Genomic DNA, 19,986 nt, shown 5'->3' with positions numbered 1-19,986 from the left:
AAAGGTTATTTGTACCTGAAGCTAAATTGTTGAAGTCAATCTGTTAAGAGAAGTGCAATGTCATCCTTTTTTTTTTTTTTTTGGGTACTCAGTCTGCACAGAAGCAGTCTGAAAGCTGGTAAGGAAACCCTTCATTGGAAACTGAATTATTGTGAGGAACAGAGTCCCTTTAAAGCCCAATCCCCTATCAGTGTGACTGCTCCCATCATCAGGATCCCTTTAGCAATGATACAGACCAGGCACCTTAGGTGAAAGTGGAAGACGGAACAGCTCCAATGAAGGTGTGGGAAGGAGCAGCACCCTAAAGAGAGACCCATTTCTGCTCAATACTTACAGCTGTCCTGTAGTCCTTTCCTGATCTTGTTGATGAACAGAGAGAGCACTGGTGCACATAATACTTGTTACAGAAATCCCCAGAACTACTGTTCACGCTGAGCTGAAATGGAAGAAACTCCAAAAGGAGTTCGGAGGCAGAAGCCCTTCAGAACAGCACTTACCAACCCACTTATCTACTCCCTTGTGCTTCAGGGAAGGGAGGGAAGGGCAGAGGGGCGGCATGACGGCAGCAGATTTAGGAACAGCAGCTGTAATTTTATGAAACTTTTCTACATCTATATCCATGTAACAAGAGTAAGTGCTTGCCACAACTTGTCATATGTGGATGACTTTTAAAGGACATCTCTTTCCAGATTTGAATGTTGCAAGCATCTTCATTCTCTGGTTTCAGCATTTTTAGAAATAGTTTAGGCAGCCTTTGCCCATAAAGATATGAAAACAGGGTGTGGTAAAACCTACTTTCACAGTCTCCAAAGGGTTAATTTGCAAAAATGCAGGGAGCTGCTGTTTGCCAGGTAGGTATTCTCTTCTTTCCAGTAGATCATAGTTTTCAGCTACTGGCAACAAAGCAATAAATAAAATGAAACCTCTGTATTGTTATTTTATCTCAAAACAGTTTGGCTCTCAGAAAAAATTCACTGTAATTGGAGTTGCAGTAGGCAGGCAATTTAGAATTAGCAAGCTGTATGTTGCCAAGTACCAAAACCAGTAAAGCTTTTCTTATTATTTACTAAAAGCAGGATTTCTCTGTTGGTGATCTTGATTCTGGAGGCAAATTCTGATGATCTCAGTTCCTCAAGAAACATGAATTATTCTGCTCTTCCTGAAAGCATTTTCAGGATAGAAAAATCCTAAAGAGAATTGAAGAGCTGGCCTTTAGAATGAAGAAATGTTGACTTTTTACTTAGCCAGCTGTGGTAGGCTACAGCACTCGCATGATGTCTGCTTTTGTTAGCACTGGTGAAACTTGGCAATGTTCACTTTTCAGCAGTGCACTCAACATGCAGAGATGGCCTAGAGCTCTGAATTTGGCTTTGCAGTTCAAATGTCCCCAGTGCTGGGAAGTGTTTAGTTACGCAAGCATGAGCCTGAATTTAGTTTGCTATGATGTTAAATCTTGACTGAGGCTTTCCCAGGGGCATGGTGGGTGTTGCTGTGCAAGCCTCTTAAAACAATACAGTAGTAAGAATTATTGAGTGCAGAGAGAGAAACATGTAGGCAGGGACTTGAGGGCTGGGTTAAGTTTGTGTGCTGCAGTGAGCTGTGCTAAGAACGTGTGAGACAGTGTATGTGAGTGAGTTCTGCACTGGCCTTCCAGATACTGTATTTGTTTTTTATTCTTGCTGTATTAAAACCTGCTTAACCCAAGTCTAATGATCAAATTCATTCTCAGAATTTAATTTTTTTTCCTTCCTTTTTCCTTTCATTTGATGCTGCTTCCTTTCTCCTTCCTACCTTCTTGACTCTGCCTGATCAGGCCCTTGCTCCTCCCCGTCCTCCTCTTCCCAAAGAGGAAAGCTTTGCATGGCGTCCTCGCACTGACACTAAAGCGACCAACCTGTTGCCAGTGCCCATCATGGACTGTGTGTACCTGAATACACCGAAGCCTTATACGCAGCGTGCATCACCAAACACCAGTGCACGCTGTTATTTGTCATCACCTACCCCCTATGGCACCAGTGGGAAGCAAGGCTTGCCGGCAGGGCATTCTCCCTCTTCAGACCCCAAAGATGAGGTGCATGCTGGGCAGCCACTCTTGGAAAGTCACTCCTCATCGGGTGCATCATCCATGCAACGCAGCCCTGACAGGGCAGATCCCAGTAGTAAGTCTGGAATGAATTCCAGTCATGAGACGAAGGCGGATAAAAAGGTCACCAAACTATATGTAGCTTGTTTATCTAACAGCACTTGCTCGGGCGCATCTCAAAATTCCACTGGCACCACACATGACCCAGCAGCCAGCACCAGTTTGGGCGCTGAGCTCATTCAGGCACCAGCCACCAACATTGTTTCCTCTGTAACAGACACTGAAAAGTCTCTTCCTGCTGCTCCTCCTCCTCCTATTCCTCCCAGGCCGTACTTTTACATTGTCCTCAGCAAAGATGCAGTTAGTTGTGGTGCGGGCCAGCCCTCCCGGACTCAGTCATCACCTCCGCAAGCTGTGAGGGACAGAGTGCTCGAGCCCCAGAGCACAACTGCCACAGAGGACAGGATGAGAAAAGAGCCTTACCTTACTCAGCAGCGACAGCCACCATACAAGGCAATGGGACGCAGCATGGTACATGTTTTCTCCATAACCTTGTTTTCTTCCAGCCGAGCAAACAGTTCTTTAATTCATTACAATGTTCCCTTAATGCTTTATTCTCCTCCAACCTAATTTCTCAGCACTTGTTGTGCTACCCTGAGTCTTGTGGTCTTCTACTTGATAATATTTAACACCCCATGTCTGTCCCCTCAACGTTGATCTGTGTGTTTGTGTGTGTGTGTGGTGTTTGTAGGGAGTTGGGTTGGGCTGTTGAGGATCTGTTTTAGTGAGATGTGAAGGAAGCAAACTCTGTAATATGTAATGGTTAGAGCTTCTCAAGTGATGGTAAATGCTGAGCTGTTCTTTGGTTTGATTTAGCCTCACTACACAGGACTGGAGAAGAGGGGTGGTGAGGGTGAATGAAGATTTTTGTGAAAACATGTTGTGTTCACAGAGGCCAGGGCTGCAAGCAGAAGTAGTATGTCTCTTTAAGGAAAGATGATCTGCTGGGGCTTTGTATCATTTTGGGTACATTCCTTGCATGACACAATATGGCTGCATTAGACTAAAGTACGGATCTCCCCCAATACATAACAACACCTTGTTTCCTACAGGATGCCACTGCCACCACCTCAGCTCAGCCTGGAGTTATAGTAGTCCCCCTCCTCCAGGTTAATCCAGACAGACAACAAGAAGGCAGCTCCAGCACTCCACCACCGCCTCTGGTTCCTTTTGGGCAAGGCTCCGTATTCCCTGAGATTGTTTCTCCTGGCTCACCCTTGACTTTTCCAACTCTAGACGATTTCATTCCCCCACATCTCCAGAAGGGCTCCCACCATAACCAAGCACCCTCCACATCTGGCACATTACCCTCTGTTTACCCGAAACTGCCGTTCTTCTCATCACCACCTTCACTTGTCCCTCCAGTCACAGGGGCTTTGCACAGGGGCTTGAAGCCTGAAATCACTGGAGTCGTCTCACATACAGTAAGCTTGCCAAGTACCCTCCTCGCCCTTTTCCTAAATTTGTATTCCTGGATTAAAATTACTTTCTCCTTGCAATACTAAACTTGAGGGAGGAGTGATGACTCACTCCCTGCCAGCAGCATGACAACTGAAACCCTGTTTGCATCCTGTGCTAGTGCATGCAGTTTGCCTGCCTTGTGCAGCTTTGAACTTTCTTTTGACTTCTCACAACATTTGACTGTCTCCCTTTGTGCCTGTTCTGCTGGGTGATGTACACCTTAAGGGTCTTCACGGAATAGCTGCAACTAACTGATCTCTTCAGGCTCTTTTTATAGCATCCTTAATTGTGTTTGAATAACATTTAAAGCAGAAAACAGCAGACCAGTTAAAGGTTAGGGCTGGCTTTCTGTTCCATTTGGAGCCACATGACCGTATGGTCTCCACACAAATCCCTGATAAAATCAGTGTAAGATTGCTGCCAGTATCCAATGACCTACAAGTTATAAGATCAGTTACTGTACTAAGAGTCTTCCAAGCATGGAGTTGCTATGTGGTAGATTAGGCAGAGAGTGTCTCTTCATTTTGGAATTGCTCATCTTTTAAAATTTTGAATAATTCAGTCCGCAGGAGTTTGAACTTGGAATTTACAGTGTTCTTCTTGGGTTAGGTTTTGTTTCTCTTTAAGCTCATCACTTATTTTAAAAAGTCCTTAGGGACAAGGAAGAGAAGTATCTCTCAGTTAAAACTGCAGAGCAGGCAAAAACTACCCTACCCTCCTCATACTGAAAGTCTTACAGCCACTTTTTTTTATGCTTGCTTGTCAGGACAAGGAAGAAGTTCACCAGAAACTGGATTCTCTTGTGATGATGCTTGCTCTGCCCTTTGACTCTATAGGGATCTAGCAAACAGGCACGTGGGCTGGGGGAAAGAAAAATAACAACCAAGGATGACATTTTCAAAAGTTCTCAGCATTGGCCTTTCAACTTTTATTAAAATTGGTAGGGTTTTTATTGCAGAGAGCAGTGAATGAAAGTTTGGATTTGTTGTTTTGGTTTTACTTTGTTTTTTTGTTTGTTTGGTGTTCTTTGTTTGTGTTTTGGATGGTTTTTTGGGTTGTTTTGTGGTTTGGTTTTTTTTTTAATGGAGCCTATGTGCAGACTCTAGAAAAAAAATCAGGAGGTATCCAAGTCATAGAGGAGCAGTGGAAATTTTGTTGTACCTGACTTTCTTAAGATGAGAGTTTTGAAACATTTTTGGACATGCTCACTTCAGGCATATGGTCACAGAGCTGTTTTCCACAATGGTTTACATGGTCTTTGTTCACCCTCTTTGGTGACTTCTCTGGGGCTGCTGAGCCTATCCTGATCCAGCATTCCTTTTCTTTGAGGGATTCTTATTTGTGTTTTAGTTATCAAAGTGAAGCTCACAGCATTTTCTCACACTTTTCCCTGACTCTTTCTCCTTTTCTCTAATTGTATTGTTATTGTTGTTACCGCAGTCAGAAAGATGGGGCTGGGTCTCTCTCTTGGGTCTGTTTCTGAAGACCATTGGTTCTTTTCTGTCCCCATGAAATATCTATGGCCTGACCAGCTGCTGCTTGAAGCAAGATCACCTTTACCCAACAGAACAAAATTGTTCTTCCCCATTTCCCCTCAAGGTTGGAGAGGCTGTAGGTGCTTGTTCTGGTTATGGCCAATTGTCACTATGATTTGTCTGTGAGCTCTGGTGCCAGGCCTCACTTTGGCCCCTGTTCAGTCCCCTGCCTGATGCTCTAAGTTCTTTCATCTGATTCTGGTGTGCATGAAGGGCACTGAGTTGCAGTTGCACTTATGCAGAAAATCTGGAAGCAGGGATTTTTCTGGAGCAATATTCTGTGCATATTTGGGGTTTTTTTAATAGTGATGAAAATTCCCTTGACTAGTCAGCTGATTTTACAGATCCCTGGCTTGCAGCATTTGAGTCTGACAGTGGAGCAGCAGGAATGCAGGAATTTAGTTTGCTGTCCCATATTCTCTTTGTTTGGATGCTCAGTCCCCATTAAAGATAATTGTGTGTCCAAATTCCTTAAGATGCTTTGAAAAATCTCAGTCTAAACTGATGCACACACAGTCTTTAGTCGTCATCCCTTCTTTATCTTAGCCACCTTACCACCACCAAAAGTCCAGTTTCCATGGACTGAGGTTTTTCAAAGGTGAGCTAGTTTTCAAAGTCTCTCTGCTGACACAGCCTGTATTTCTACAGAGCAGCCAGAGCTGTGGTGGTATCAGAGGTGGCTTTGAAATAAGCAAATACTGCACCTGGATGCTTTAGGAGGGCAAGAGCAGCTTGCTATCTGTGCTCTAGTGGCAAAGCCGTCTTCCTTACTAGAGTCCTACTTTTTACCCTCTGTCAGTTTTGGGGCTTTTTTATGTCATTACTTTAATCAGGTAGGTATCACACTGTCTCCTGAGTGGTGGTGCTAACTTAATTCCTTAGGACTTTTCTTACCAAACCAGCTGCAGTAATACTGTTTCACTCCAGAACTGCATGAGTTTTGCATGTCTGACTTGCTGTGAAAGGAATACTCTTGGATCAAATGTTTGTGTGTGGATGTATCAGGGGAAAGATGTCTGCATCTTCCCCCCAAACAGATTTGCTCATTTCTGACACCTTGTGTTTGCTCCAAAGAGTCTGCTAGATGAACTTAGTGCCCTATTTTGGGGTTGGAGCTGTGAAACCCAACACCAAGTAACTATAGTACTGCCTTAGCAAACTAATTTCATTAACAATGGGCAGGGTATGTACAAGGAGCCAGGTAATACTTGTGCTTATGCCTTTTTTACTAAAATTTGCTATGATTATGCTTCTCATTCAGCCTAAAATGTTAGGGGTTTTTTTCCAGATTTTCCCAGTGTAGCAGCCTTCTGCACGCTGCTAATGATGTGTTGCTCTTCTTTTCAGGACCCAGGTCTTGTGCTAAATGAAGTGCCCCAGCCTGGCACTGACTATCCAACCTCCATCACTTCCATCAGCAAGTCTGCCTCTGCCTATCCTTCTACCACAATCGTCAATCCCACCATTGTCCTCTTGCAGCACAATCGAGGTAAGGAGACTTGCATATAGATAATTGTGGCTCAAAATGAGCAAACGACATGTTAGGCTACAAGGAACTGGAGAATGTGTGTGCTGTGGATAATTAGGTCCAGACTACTAAGAGCTAACAAAATTGTCTCAAGAAAGTCTTAGTGACTGGAACATACAACAGGCAAGTGAAAGTGGTATGTTTTTTCTAATTAAAACCTGTGGATCAGAAGCTCTTTGAGGCTGGGGAGAGGTTTTTAACTGGGCTGAGGACATATGAATAAGCTGGGTATTGCAAGGTAACAGCTGTCAGGTGTCTTGCTGTGGTGAAAAGGGTGTATGCTCCCACATATCTGTAGACACAAAGAAACTTGAGGTAGCTTGAAAAGGTAATATTCTACTTCTCAGCTACTACAGTGTGAAAGCAGCTGTATTTTCTGTTACAGATCTCTGTGGGAGAGATTTGACCTTGAATTCGTAGCATGATTTGCCCAATAGTAAATAATCTGCTTGCCCACAAGTTTGATCTTGGCAATTTGTTCCACTATCAGTAACTGGATCAACTCAAACACATACTGCAGTAATCCTTGAGCTCTGGATTTGCATATGAGCAAAACAGCCTTGTTTGAGAACTCCCAGTAATCAAAGCCTTTCTCACAGAGCCTGAATGGATAGTTCCATCTCTTTACCTCTGGGTTTGGAGGGAACCTTCGCTTGTCCTTTATAGTTCTCGTGATGGCTGGCATTACCACAGCTTCCCAGTTCCTTGTGCATCACCAAAGACTGTAGCTTGTAACAGGCCACAGAGATGCTGTCCAGTTTGCCTTGATTTCTAGTGGGCTTGGGAAACTCCAGGAATCTAGCCACTAGTGCTGTGGCTTACCTTTTGCAAAGAAAAAAAATAAAATCAGATAATAGGGTCAAGGCCTGAACTCTCATTCTGTAGCCATTTTAATTACAGCATTGATGTGCTCCTTTGCAGTCCTTCATGAGATTCTTGTCAGTGCCTTTTAAAAATAGGCTTCAGTCTTTGATCCTGAAGATAGTGTTCTCACTGTAGCCCACCAGATTAAAAGGGTAATGAGTGGATTATCTCCTCCTTTTTGCTAGCATCTGAAGCAGCTTTGCTTATGTGCTCCTGAATGAGGATGTCTGGATTCCTCAGCTGCATCAAGAGGAGAAAATATGATTTGAGGCAGCCTTTTTAAATCTCAAAGCTTTTTGTTGACTTTCTCGAGATGGTATATGCTTCTGGTCATTTTTTTTCATCAAATTTGGAGTATTTCAGTGTATACAACACAAGGATATTTTCTCTCTGTAGACTTTAAGAGCACGAGAGACCAAGTTGTATAATGTGATGATAACATTCACACTGGCTCTGGGAGAACTGATGTGAAATTATTCTATTTACTAATTACCTTCATGGTTTTGTCCTGTCTGAATATTGCTTTTGGCTATTAGCACTCATGATACTTTACCCTGATAGACTGAAGAGCCTTCTCTCATCATGTTTTTTGGTGATACAGATCATGGCTGGATATGCAATTTGATCATGTCTGTGAAGTATATCATTCTAATCCCTGTTTTTCAGTCTGTATTAGTCAAACTTGTAATTTACATGTATCATGTTGGTTTGACAAGGCATCTTAGTCGCAAATTTGTATTGATTGACACTGTTTGTGTCCGACCATGTATTTATTAGAAGATCCCATGTAAATCATTTTTATGGCATTATTGCTGACTTGACAGACAGATGTCCCAACCATCAGACTAATGTTTTTCAAAGGTTGTCACAACATTTGCTTTCTTCCTTGTCCTGTAGAGTTTCCTATGTGTTCCAAGACATACTGAGGATGAATGGTCCAGTCTCCATAACTCCATAACTCCATAACTGCTCTCTTTAGAGCAGAGAACTATTCTAAAACTCTTAACTGTGGTTTATATGAACATGCTCATTTTTGTCTGACCTTAGTTGTTGTTCTTCAGCATAGTCCTTAGTTACTGTTGTAGTGGAAAATATTTCTCCATCAGGCAAAGTGAGACATCATACTTCTTTTTTTCTGCTTTTTTTTTCAAATGCAGAATGGAAATAGTAATCAGATGTGTCATCTTTCCTGCCCTTTTATTAACAGTTCCATCGTGCCTATTTTGTAAAAGAACAAGATCATTGCTAGGTTTCTGTTTGTTCTTCTTGTGCCTCAAACCTATTCTTGAGTCTGAGACATTCTGTTAATGCTTTTATTCCACTGTAATTTTCTTTCATTTCCCAGCATATGTTGCCTTCTTGTAGGTGTACATTTCCCATCTTTTTATGTGTTGAGGGTTTCCTGCAGTTCCTTATGCTTCCATTCCTATCTAGGATTTATCCCAGCATAGCATTAAAATTTCGATCTGCTAACTTAGTATTCTTGAATGGTTCTCAGATCTTAATTATCTATTGAATTTCTGTCCTGGCTGACATGATTCATATTTGGTTTCATATTTATGAACCTTATCTGCTCAAAACTAGGTTGCTCTCATGGCAAATAACAAATTGTTACTAGGTTATGGTCCACCTTCCCCTGAATGGTTGATTATGTTTGGTACTGAAATCAATTCCTTCATGTCAACATGATGTTTAGTAAAAATTCCTTTTGTATGCTCTGAAATACCCTGTAAATTAGAAATTTCAAGGTCTTTTTAATGCAGGAAGTCTGAGGTCTCTAGTAGTTTAGTCTTCCAGATGGATAATGTGACTTTCTTTCTCATCAGTGGATTATTGATTGCTTTTTAGGGAGTTAGTTCTCTTATTCTCTGAAGGGACTGTTGTACCAGACATCTCCTGCTTATTACTATTACTTCTTACTATTTTGTGCTTTATTTGCTAGTTCATTGATCTGCATTTAAGACCCTTTGGTTTGGAACTATCAGAGACTTAGAAGCGGATAATGGCATTTGAAACACAGAAAGTACATTGTATCCTTTTTTGTCTGCTTGATCTCAGTAAGTTGTGGTGAAAGATCTCAGATGTTCTTCTCCTGGATTTCAGTAATATCAACTGAATAAAACTCATAAGCAAGTCATTTCAGATCCTCTTGTTTATTTCTAGCAAATTTTCTTTTCAATGCCTTTATTTTGCACTAAACGTGTTCTCAAATACTTGGTTCTTCTTCCCTTTTTTTTTTTTTTTACTGGTTTCAAATCTTAGTCTCCTCCAGTGCTACCTCTTCTGGGGGACCTCCGAAGGCATCTGTAATCATTCCTTCACTGTTCCCCGCAGTTTTATCCCTCGGCTTGACCCTTTCTCTGAGAAGCCTGCAAGTTTTTGGCCTTTTTTACAGTCCCAGAACACAAGATATCAAGGGTGAAAGCCTCAGTTAGCTGGTGTGTGTCAGGGGCTACAGTCTGGCTCAGGTCAAGCAGGAGAGTGAAACAGCAGACACCTCCTGCTTCTTCTGCTTCTATCCATCAGCTGCTCTCTTTCCTACACAGAGATACAAGAGAAAAGATCTTCCCTTCATGTAAAAAGTACATTTGGGTTTTTTCATGAAAAGTCTATTAATTCATGGTATTCTCTCCTCTGTGGAAAAGAGGAAAAAACTCTCAGGCATTGACTCCTTAAGCTACATGTTCTTGTCAAAAGAGCTCAGTGATTCAGCACAGTTCTCCTCTGCGAAACGATGGCTGAAGCGGAGACCATTCTCATTTACATTTTTCCTCCCAAATTTCAGAGATGGCCATTGTTGCATTTCTCACTTGCAGTTTCTCATAGTACAGCAACCTGTTCCAGGAGGCCTGCTTACCCTGCAGCAGGTGGTTCCCATCTATTCTTCTGGCTCAGAGTGCTGACCCTTCCTCTTATCCGGTGCATGGAGGGTTTTTTTTCCTGTGTTGGCAGCTATTGTGTGAGCATGATGAACAGGAGCAGCCTGCCATCAGTGGTCAGCAGAGCAGAGAGCTGGGGCTAAAGAGCAAAGTTCAGAGGTATTGATCAGGGAGCTACACTGAGGAGAAATACCAGTCTCCCTTGCTGAGAAGATCCACTTAGTACAAATATCTAGTGAAGGTGGGTTCCTCTAGAAAACAGCACATACCTGGAGGTTTGTTACTACTGCAGACTTGCTTGGCGAGTGTTCTGTGCCACCCGAAAGCACACTTATTTCCCGTGCAGGCATTGCATGGCATGGTTTATCATTAATATATAACAGGTGTGTTTAATATATTAAAGTTTTTTAATCTTTGCTCTAACAATATGAGCTTTCAAAAGTGTTTGTACTTTTTATGTAATTAAAGTATTTTATTCTTTTCAAATGGCTTTCATGCTTTAAGGAAAACAGTTAATTGCTAGGGAGTAAAAAAAGCAGAGAACAGAGCTAAGCATTCTTGGTTTATTCCCAGCTGTGATTTGGGTAAGTCATTTGGGTGTCCTTTTAGAAAGCACTAACTTGAGGGTGGTCAAACCTGCTGAGAGATACCACAAATATCCCAGTCTGGGAACTCATTAATGAAAAGCCTCTAACCAAGGGGACCGTTTTGAGAATCAAAGCCTTCAAGCTGTGTCTGTGCACAAATCACTGAATCTGTGGCTCAGTAATATGTGATGAGATTCAGCAAACACCCACAATGACTCGATCATTTCTTATATCCTTTTGAAATGCTACAGCAGTATTATTTCAAAATGTACTTTATGGTAATGATAACAGAGTTAGTTGTCAAGTTGCTTGACTCTGAATTTTTACTGGTTTTCAAATTGTCTCCTGTCCAATGTATCGTTCTCCGATGTTATGAAAAAAATGAAAATTTAAATAAAAGTGCTCTTTTCAAATGTGTTGGTCACTGCATCATGAGATTTATGTTACTCCATGAGGCTGCTGTGTGGAGAAGGGACTGTGGGCTGTCACTGTGGCAGGGTATTTGAAAACAGATTCTCTCCAGCAGCTGCTATCATTCTACAGCGTATTTCTTGCCTGTCAGAAATGCAGCACCAGAGCACTTGCTGTTTATGTCTCACACATTTGTTCTGTATTTCTTTTTGTTTTGTTTCTTCCTTTACCACAGAACAGCAAAAAAGGCTTAGTAGCCTGGCAGGTATGATGTGAAAGGTCTACTACTCCCCAGCTGCTGCCTCTGCTGGAGCAAAGCTGCTGCTTTGATAGCTTGTGGGGTACCTTTAGCAAACACACTGCCCAGGAACTGCAAAAAAATGTACCAAACAACTAAATTACTCATCTGTTTGTCCTAAGTCATAAAATTTACCAACCTTTTAAACACAAATCCTTCAGTACTGAGTTTTGCAGGGCATAGTTGTGTTTGCTCAAGGTGCCAACAGATCAATGCTATGCACGAGCCTTTCCTCCACTGTCTGCCCCTATCAGATTTCTACACTTTTAATGGCTTTGGGCAGGATGGTAATGTGCATGTGAATAAACATGTCTTTCTCTCTTCAATGCATGCAGTGATGTAAAAATTATTGGATTTGCAAAAGTCTTGATGAGGCAGACTAAAATTGCAGGTGTTTCCTCTCCAGGAAATCCACATAGAAAAAGTCCTTGACTAAGGGTTGCTGTGCTACAGCTCTGCAGAGCAGAGTAGAGCTTCAGAGCAACCTGAAGTCCCTTGGTGATGCCTGCTGCTACCTCTGGGTGTCAGTTGGGCAGTGTCAAGGAATTCCAGTTCGGAAGCAAGGCAATCTGAAGAAATTAGTTACTTCCCTCCATCTTTATGCAGACTGCTGTACAATCATGTCCTATGTGTGCTTAAACAACATTTGTTGTTTACACACTCTGATTAAAGCATGGAAATGAATTGGAAACATCATATACTGTCTGCAACAAATGGAATTGTCAGACAGGTGAATGCAAGCTGTTAAAAAGTAGTGCACCACTACCACATACCATGCACCTTCAGGCTGAAATCAGCAGAAAATGATGTACGGGAGACTGTATCACTGGTGCTTTTTGATGAAGACTGACATTGTAGAGTTACTAATTAGTTAAAAGGAACAATTCTTGATACCGAAATACTCCACTGTCTTATATGACAGCTGAGACTGTCGTGAGATGTGTGATGGTAACCTGAGAGATGCTTGCCTGCTTTGGCTGGTATCAGGCATTTTCTTGGGAGATTTCCTTCAGTCTAGCTGCTAAGCACAGCCAGCAGTGACACAGTCTGTCTCATCAACTACTTGCTAGGATTTTTGCCTTAAAAGAGCGGAATATGGTGATGTTGTGAAATGCTGGGATGAGGTAAAAATCCCCCATTGTCCTTTCCAGATTCAGTGCCAGACAGATTAGTTTCTGATAAAGTTGATTCAGCACTTCTACGGGACAAGCCGGTTCAGGAGACAGTGCCAAGTGAGAAGAGGGCGGTGGAAGAAAAGAGAAGCACTGTCAAGAGCCCTCACCACATGGCTGATACTTCTGTCGATGATATTGGGATTCCACTGAGGGTAAGACAACACTGAGCATGTGGTTGATGCAAAAAACCTGAGCTAGGTTCTGCCTACCTTAGGACTGAGGGAACTCACTACAGCTGCAGAGATTTAAGGGAGGATTGAATTCTAGTTCCGATATATTTTATGATGAATTATTCCATTTGCTATGACCCGTTTCAGCTGCCTCCAGGAAAAGAAAATTAAAAATTAGTATTTCTTCTCACAGTATCTGAAAATTATGTTTTCTGCTCCTCTGTTTCCTTCCCATCTAGCAGCTAAAGGAGAGTTTTGTCTCATTTTAGCCATCTTAGAGGCAGATACCTCTTTTATATGTGGTTACGTTCATTCAGTGTTCAGAGGAAATTATGAAAAGAATTATTAACCTGTTCTTACCCCTAGTGTCTGGAATGACTTAAACACTCAATGTTTCTAACTGTCCACTGAATACTTAGGAAATTGATATGTATGACTAAAATAGGCAAGATGTTTAATTTTAGATGTCAAACCAGATTAATATGCAAAACATTTCATACAATCTGCAGTTCTACAGAGGTTACAGCCTGCCTCTGCAAAGCTTGTTCATTATTAGTTACTTGAGTGAAACCTCATATGAGATGATATACCTGAGTGAAATAATTCATATTTTGGAATATTAATATCATATAGCTTTCACATAGCAGAGTGTAAATTTTTTTCAATGCTGGAAGATTTGGAATAACTTTGAAGGCTGGTAAAACCATTGTTGATTATTTCTACGTATATTTATTTTTCCAATAGAATACAGACAGATCAAAGGACTGGTACAAGACGATGTTCAAACAGATCCACAAGCTAAATAGAGGTACTGTAGCACAGATGGGTTTTTTTTACTTTAAATGAACCACCTTGATGACATTTTGTTTCATTCATATGAAGAATTGTACTGAGTGTTAAATAAAAGCATTTTATGTTAATTAGTGTTTGCTCTGCACCACAGAACTCAACCAATGTATTTGAAATCTTTGAAGTCAATGGTGAGAGAACAGTGAAGTCCAAAGAAAGGTCTGAGTTGTTCTGAAAGGTGAACACGAAATCAAGTATACTATTTGAGACCAGAAAAGCCAATAATAATTTCATACTTGGAGAAAATAGGTCCCTGAACTCCAGTTTTACCAGCTAACCCAATCCACACACTTTTAAAATACAGTAGGTTATCCCTGAAACATCTCTGTGCATAAGAGAAAACTTTTTATACTGTTAAGCTTTAGTATCTGCACAACAAAGCATGATTTGAAGTTCACTGAAACCAGTGGAAAGGTTTCCACTAATTTTTGGTGAATTCAAAATCTGAACTCTGCTTTTTCAAAACCCCTATCTTTCTCCTTTAAAAACCTAGAATTGTGGTGAGGACTTCCAAACGTTCTAGTGGTGCACTCTCAAGGGATTCCCACCTTGGCGCACTTCTATGCCTGACTGCTGATACATTCACATTTTTCTTCTGTGTGAGAAATGGCTGCAGTAGCATTTGCAAACTGAACCTTCTGAACCGCCTGACACGCAGGCAAGCGCAGCTCAGATCTGTGCTTCTGTAGCAAAATGTGGAGCATGCCAAACTGGAGCTGTATTTGCTGCTGCAGGTGCTGTCCTGATGAGCTTTATGCATAGATAAATGCTGTGCTGTAGCGGATGGAATGAGGAGGGGTTGAACTATTTCCTAATCCTGCTGCTCCTAACAGAGGTTCTTTAGCTCAGTTTGAGCCCATGCTCAGATGGAGGAGAATGAGTTCAGTCCCCTTGGCTTCCAGGATCTCTCACAAGGCCCAGACATGCAAGGCAGCAATGAACAAAGACGCATTCTAGGTTGTGTCAAGCTAGAACATCAGCACGAGAGGGACTGTTCTGCAGTCAGCTTGAATGGATTCTTGGCTCGCCCTTCTTCCCCGTTAAATCTGTCCTCTCTGTTCTTTTTTGCAAATCATGTTCCTCTCCTTAGACAATCCTGAAGAAAACCCTTATTGCCCTACCTACATATTTCCTGAACTTCCTGAAATCCAGCAAAAAACTGAAGGTACCAGAAGTTCAGTCAGAGTATCTGTTGTCTTGTGCTTTGAGTTAACTGTACTATAGTGCCCTAATAGTAACTAGATTCAGGTTCTAGCTTTCTGTTACACTGCCTGGAAATTCAGTTATGCCCAGTATACCTTCGTGTGTGATGCATAAAATAACTAAACCTTTGCTAATCTATTAATCTTTTTTTAAAGTCTGATACCATCTATCCTAGTGTTATTAAAGTAGGGAATAAAATCATATGGTGATAGAAGTTGGGGGATGAAGCATAACCTCCACTTCCTTGTGGATAGTCTCAAAATCCACTGCTTTTCTCTGCTGCAGAAGACAATCCTTATTCTCCTACATACCAGTTTCCTGCGTCTACTCCTAGTCCTATCTCTGAAGGTAATAATAAAGGTCCATGTATATTTATCTGCACAAATGCTGCCTTATCCCTTTATTTTCTTCCCGGAGTTTTTTCTAGTTGCTGAGCATTATGCTGCCTCATAATGATTTGCTGCACTCTAAGCCTTGCCTTGACTGTATGATGCCTTTTTGGTTTTGCAGTGCTCCTCTGCCTTTGTAACTAGTATTTGACTAATGCTGCAAACTTGAGGTTTGCTTGGTTTTATGCGCTTATCAGTTGCGTGTGCAGTGATTATTTAACATGTCTAGATTGCTGACTTTACATGTAAAGGTATGGTTTAACTGAGATTTCTCCCCCTCCTTTCAAATCAATAAATTTTATTAATTATTTGCTTCTGGTTTTTAACATTAACATAGTATTAGGGCCAGACCCAGAATGTCACTGAAGCATATTGGTAAAAAGGCTGCTTGCTTCAGTGGGTTTTGGATCAGTCCCTCAGTGTAGTCTTTTAAAATAAAAATAACTTGGTAACATAGGTTCAGGGCTGGTCTTAGGTGCACTTGGCATATCTAGGCAAGGACGGAGTTTGGTCTCATCAGCACATCTTGCTACTTGAAATAACACTCTCTTTACCTTATCTCTTCATGTGCTCAGCAGATTCACTTAAACTTTGTATTCAAATCAGAATACTTTGCAGTCATATTTCAGGCATGGTGAAATAGCATCTGTTGCAGTGATAATTGTGTGACTGTGCAAAATACTTATATATGAGAAATACTGGAATCTGCTGCACACATTGGATGTACAGACATCTCCTGATTGGGAAGTTGTTGGTGACAGCCTTGTTGACCTGGTGCTTTGGTGACACTTTAGATCCTGCAATTTAGGAACTTGCCTACTTAGCCTGTGCCTCAAGCCAACCCTGGTGAGACTATTAATTAACCATTTTATTTAATGTTTGTTTTAAACATCTGGTGGGTATTGTGTAAGAAGAAAGCATGCAATATGAGCTGAGATGCTTGAAGAAGGCAAGGAAACGTAAGGTGCATTTCACTGTTAAAATGAATGTGGATGAAGTGTCATACAGGTATCTAAGACACTTGATAACTTCCTGGTGAAACATACTAGGTGAAGGGTCCTGCCTTGCAAATCATAATGCAGGGTAAGTTATTTTCTCTTGGCAGAATGGTATGTGGGTATGGGTGAGAGAGAAACAGTTTCAGTAACTAATGGATAAAAGAGTTTTACAGAGAATATTTCATTGTTCATAATGAGGTTTGAAAATCTATTTTACTCATCTGGACTAACATAGTTTGCAAACCCAATGATGATAGTATATTAAAGAGTCTGTTTTCCCATAAATGTCTCCTATGCATTTAGAAATGTGCATATGAAAGTAATTTGCTGGTTTATATAGTTGAAATTTTATTGGACCAAACACTAATTTTTATTCTCAATATATGGGGATACATTGCTCTAATATTTGCTTGGATTCTTTTCTTGAGAAGAAATACAAAATATTTGATGTTGAGTTGGAGGGGTTGGAGTACATGTGTCACCCCAAGACACGTGTTTAGAAAACATTTCAAAGATAGGTACTCAGTGGCAGTGTTTATATAGAGATGGGTTGGAGCCTCACTTTCATACAATTAATGTCAGAATGGATTGATGCATAAGATCTCCTAGAAACATCAGGATTTGGGCTCTCTTCAAAAATATATTCAGAGTTTCTAGAAACATACAGAATGTGTGCAATCCATGAAATGGAACCCAACCCTGCCGATTCTCTACCATCTAGAGGGAAAGTCTCTCTTCTTTAAAGGAATCAGATTTTGAAGTTACAAGCTTGTGATTTTCTGCTCTGTGAAGAAGAGTCCCATAGATAGAATGCAGCTTTGAGAAACAGATGTTGTTTTAATGCTCAATGCTGATTTACTCTTTAACATTATCAAATCGTTCCAGATTTCTGTGTTTCAGTATTTCTTATGTAAAAAGGAAAGAAATGTAGACACTCTTCTTTATAAGATACTCAGAGACAAAACATACCTATTCTCCTCATTATTGTAGGTATTAGAATATAAGAAATTGGAAAATAGCAATTATCTGAAGTGAATTTTTTATTGTATGGTTTTCTTGTTTGAATGATGAGCTATAATGAATATTGATATTTCTCATCAAGTAAGTAAATAAAATTATTTCTTATTGCTTACCAGCACTAAATAAGATTATTAGAGGTGAATGGCTGTGAAGGTAGTTCTAGACATTTGTTCATCTGTATTTTTAGGGACTGCTGAGAGTTTTATGATTTGCCAAGTGTTTTTCTATCTGAATAAACCAAATATATATTTAAGAATAACGTCATTTTTGTCAGCAATTCGGTGTAATATATTTGGTTTGTGTCATTAAGGTTTAAAATATGGAAATTGGCCTGAAAATTGACCTTTGCTTTTTCTTAACCTGAAGGTTATGATAAGCATACCAAGAATCAATAATCATCTTTTTGGAACTTTAACCTTCTAATTCATTCACCAAGAGAACTAAAGCAGATAGGCTAGAAGTTTAGACTTCCCTGAGCCTTCCTGAAAGGCTTGATGAAGGCTTGACTGCAACTTCAGGTCAGCTGTGTTAGCCAGGTTGTTTTTTCCACCAGATGAGATTGGCTGTAGTATCTGATCGGTGTCCTTGAGAGAAAATTTGGAAATTGTTTCTACCTGTTGATTGGCATCACTAAATTCACATAACACTTTCTTTAAAGAGTTTTTTAATCTAGTTTATTCTAGCTTCGTCTTCTTTGTTTTTCTGTCTTTTTCTCTGTCACATTTAGTAGCTTCCTTGAAGAGGTGTTAGTAATACTTTTGCTCACAAATCCCTTTGCAGTCACAGAATCACAGAATATGCTGAGTTGGAAGGGACCCACAAGGATTATCAAAGTCCAACTCCTGGCCCTGCACAGGACATTCCCAAGAGTCACATAATGCCTGAGAACATTGTCCAAACATTTCCTGAGCTCTGTCAGGCTGGTGCTGTGACCAATTTCCTGGGGAGCTGTTCCAGTGCCCAATCACCCTCTGGGTGAAGAAGATTTTTCTTATATCCAACCTAAATCTCCCCTGACTGAACTTGATTGGTGTCTGCCCCTCCTCTTCCCCTCACTAGGAAGTTGTAACTGCAGTGAGGTTTCCCCTCAGTCTCCTCCTGTCCAGGCTGAACACACCAAGTGACTTCAGCTGCTCTTCATACGGCTTCCCCTCAAGGGCCTTCACCACCTTCATTGCCCTCCTTTGGATGCTGTCTAATAGCTAAATACAAAAATCATATGTGATTGGCAGCAGGACTCCTCAGCTCAATTATTGTGTTTAGCACCTAATGAGTTATTTTAATCATAGACTATGGCTTTTGGATTCTCTATCTCTCAGCTTTTGATAAAGTGGATCTATTAACCCTTGATATAGAGGAGTTTTATGATAAAAAGGGATTATTTTCGAAAGTTCTTTGAGAGCCTTGAGAAAGGTATTAGTGTAAGTAGTATATTAATATTTATATCTAATCTAGGAAATATTTTCAAATGCAATTTAAACCTCATTGGAATTTTATTTTTTAGGATACTCTCCCTGAGGTAAGTATTGGGCATATCACTCAAATTATTGTCAATGCATTAGTAGAAGAAATTAAAGGGTCTCTCCTGCTTCTTCTTCGGGGATTTCTCAACTCCCTTGCAAAATGTTTTTGTCTTTCAGATGAAGATTCTGATTCATACTCTCCTCGTTATTCCTATTCTGAGGACAGTAAGTAATTCACATTTCTTGTTTAATTTGTCAAACAGAAAGGGCATGTAAAGCATGTATTTATTTGTCTCCTATCCAGTTCACCAATATTCCTATATGTGATTTATCCTACAGGCAGAACCCAGCTTTCTGTTCCCCGCTCCAAGAGTGAGATGGACAATATTGATTCAGAGAAGGTTGTGAAGAGGTCTGCCACTTTGCCACTGCCAAACCGTACTTCATCACTGAAATCAAGCCCAGAAAGGTGACCTGAACTAAGTTGTATATGGATCAGTTCTGGAAGAATATCTGAAAGCTGCCAATGGGAAGGGGATAAAAGTGGAAGCCTTAGGTCCACAACTCCAGTTAAACTCTTTTGGAAGTTGAATGTGTAGTTTTTGCTCTTGAGTCTTTTACTAGGCAGCAGTGAACTCCTTCATTGTCACAGCCCAGTCCATCATTCTGTCTGTCTTTTTTATGAGGCCTCACACAGTCTGTTGCATAGTCTCCTGCCTGGGTGAGGAGTGTTTCCTTGGGTATCGTGTCTATACAGTGCCTACCACATAGGCACAGTGGAGACTCTTGGCTCAGTGTGACACTGTAAAGGCCTCAGAATACAAACAAGTAGCGATAATTATAGAGAAGCAAAATTTAGATTTGTGTTGAACCTTGGTAAAAACTTTGTTACGTTTTCCATCTCTGAGCAGTCTTACCCATGTGAACTTTATTGGAAGTAGGTTCTAGTCAGCAGTGTCATTTCTGATCTTTAGGATTACTTCCCTCCTCATTTTTTGCTTTATTACCATGTA

At 40.7% G+C, this 19,986-nt stretch overlaps 1 protein-coding gene across 13 annotated transcripts in view; it reads left to right on the top strand.

The window, feature by feature from the left end:
- The window catches only part of SORBS1 (sorbin and SH3 domain containing 1), a 75,112-nt gene that overhangs the window by 17,184 nt on the left and 37,942 nt on the right, over positions 1-19,986 (top strand). For 4 of the 13 annotated variants that reach the window (XM_032117051.1, XM_032117050.1, XM_032117053.1 and 1 more), the window contains 9 exons: positions 3,196-3,567; positions 6,487-6,628; positions 11,644-11,673; positions 12,858-13,033; positions 13,796-13,859; positions 14,991-15,065; positions 15,389-15,451; positions 19,151-19,198; positions 19,313-19,442. In XM_032117051.1, the coding sequence (XP_031972942.1) occupies positions 3,196-3,567; positions 6,487-6,628; positions 11,644-11,673; positions 12,858-13,033; positions 13,796-13,859; positions 14,991-15,065; positions 15,389-15,451; positions 19,151-19,198; positions 19,313-19,442 (1,100 nt within the window). Of the gene's footprint in view, positions 1-1,813; positions 2,615-3,195; positions 3,568-6,486; positions 6,629-11,643; positions 11,674-12,857; positions 13,034-13,795; positions 13,860-14,990; positions 15,066-15,388; positions 15,452-19,150; positions 19,199-19,312; positions 19,443-19,986 lie in introns of all 13 variants that reach the window. The other 9 variants (XM_032117057.1, XM_032117059.1, XM_032117061.1 and 6 more) reach the window with 6 other exon arrangements.

Source organism: Corvus moneduloides, chromosome 8, assembly GCF_009650955.1.
Source record: "Corvus moneduloides isolate bCorMon1 chromosome 8, bCorMon1.pri, whole genome shotgun sequence".
NCBI classification, from domain to species: domain Eukaryota; kingdom Metazoa; phylum Chordata; class Aves; order Passeriformes; family Corvidae; genus Corvus; species Corvus moneduloides.
The sequence above is the reverse complement of the archived record's forward strand: the minus strand, read 5'-3'. Positions and strand labels throughout refer to the sequence as shown.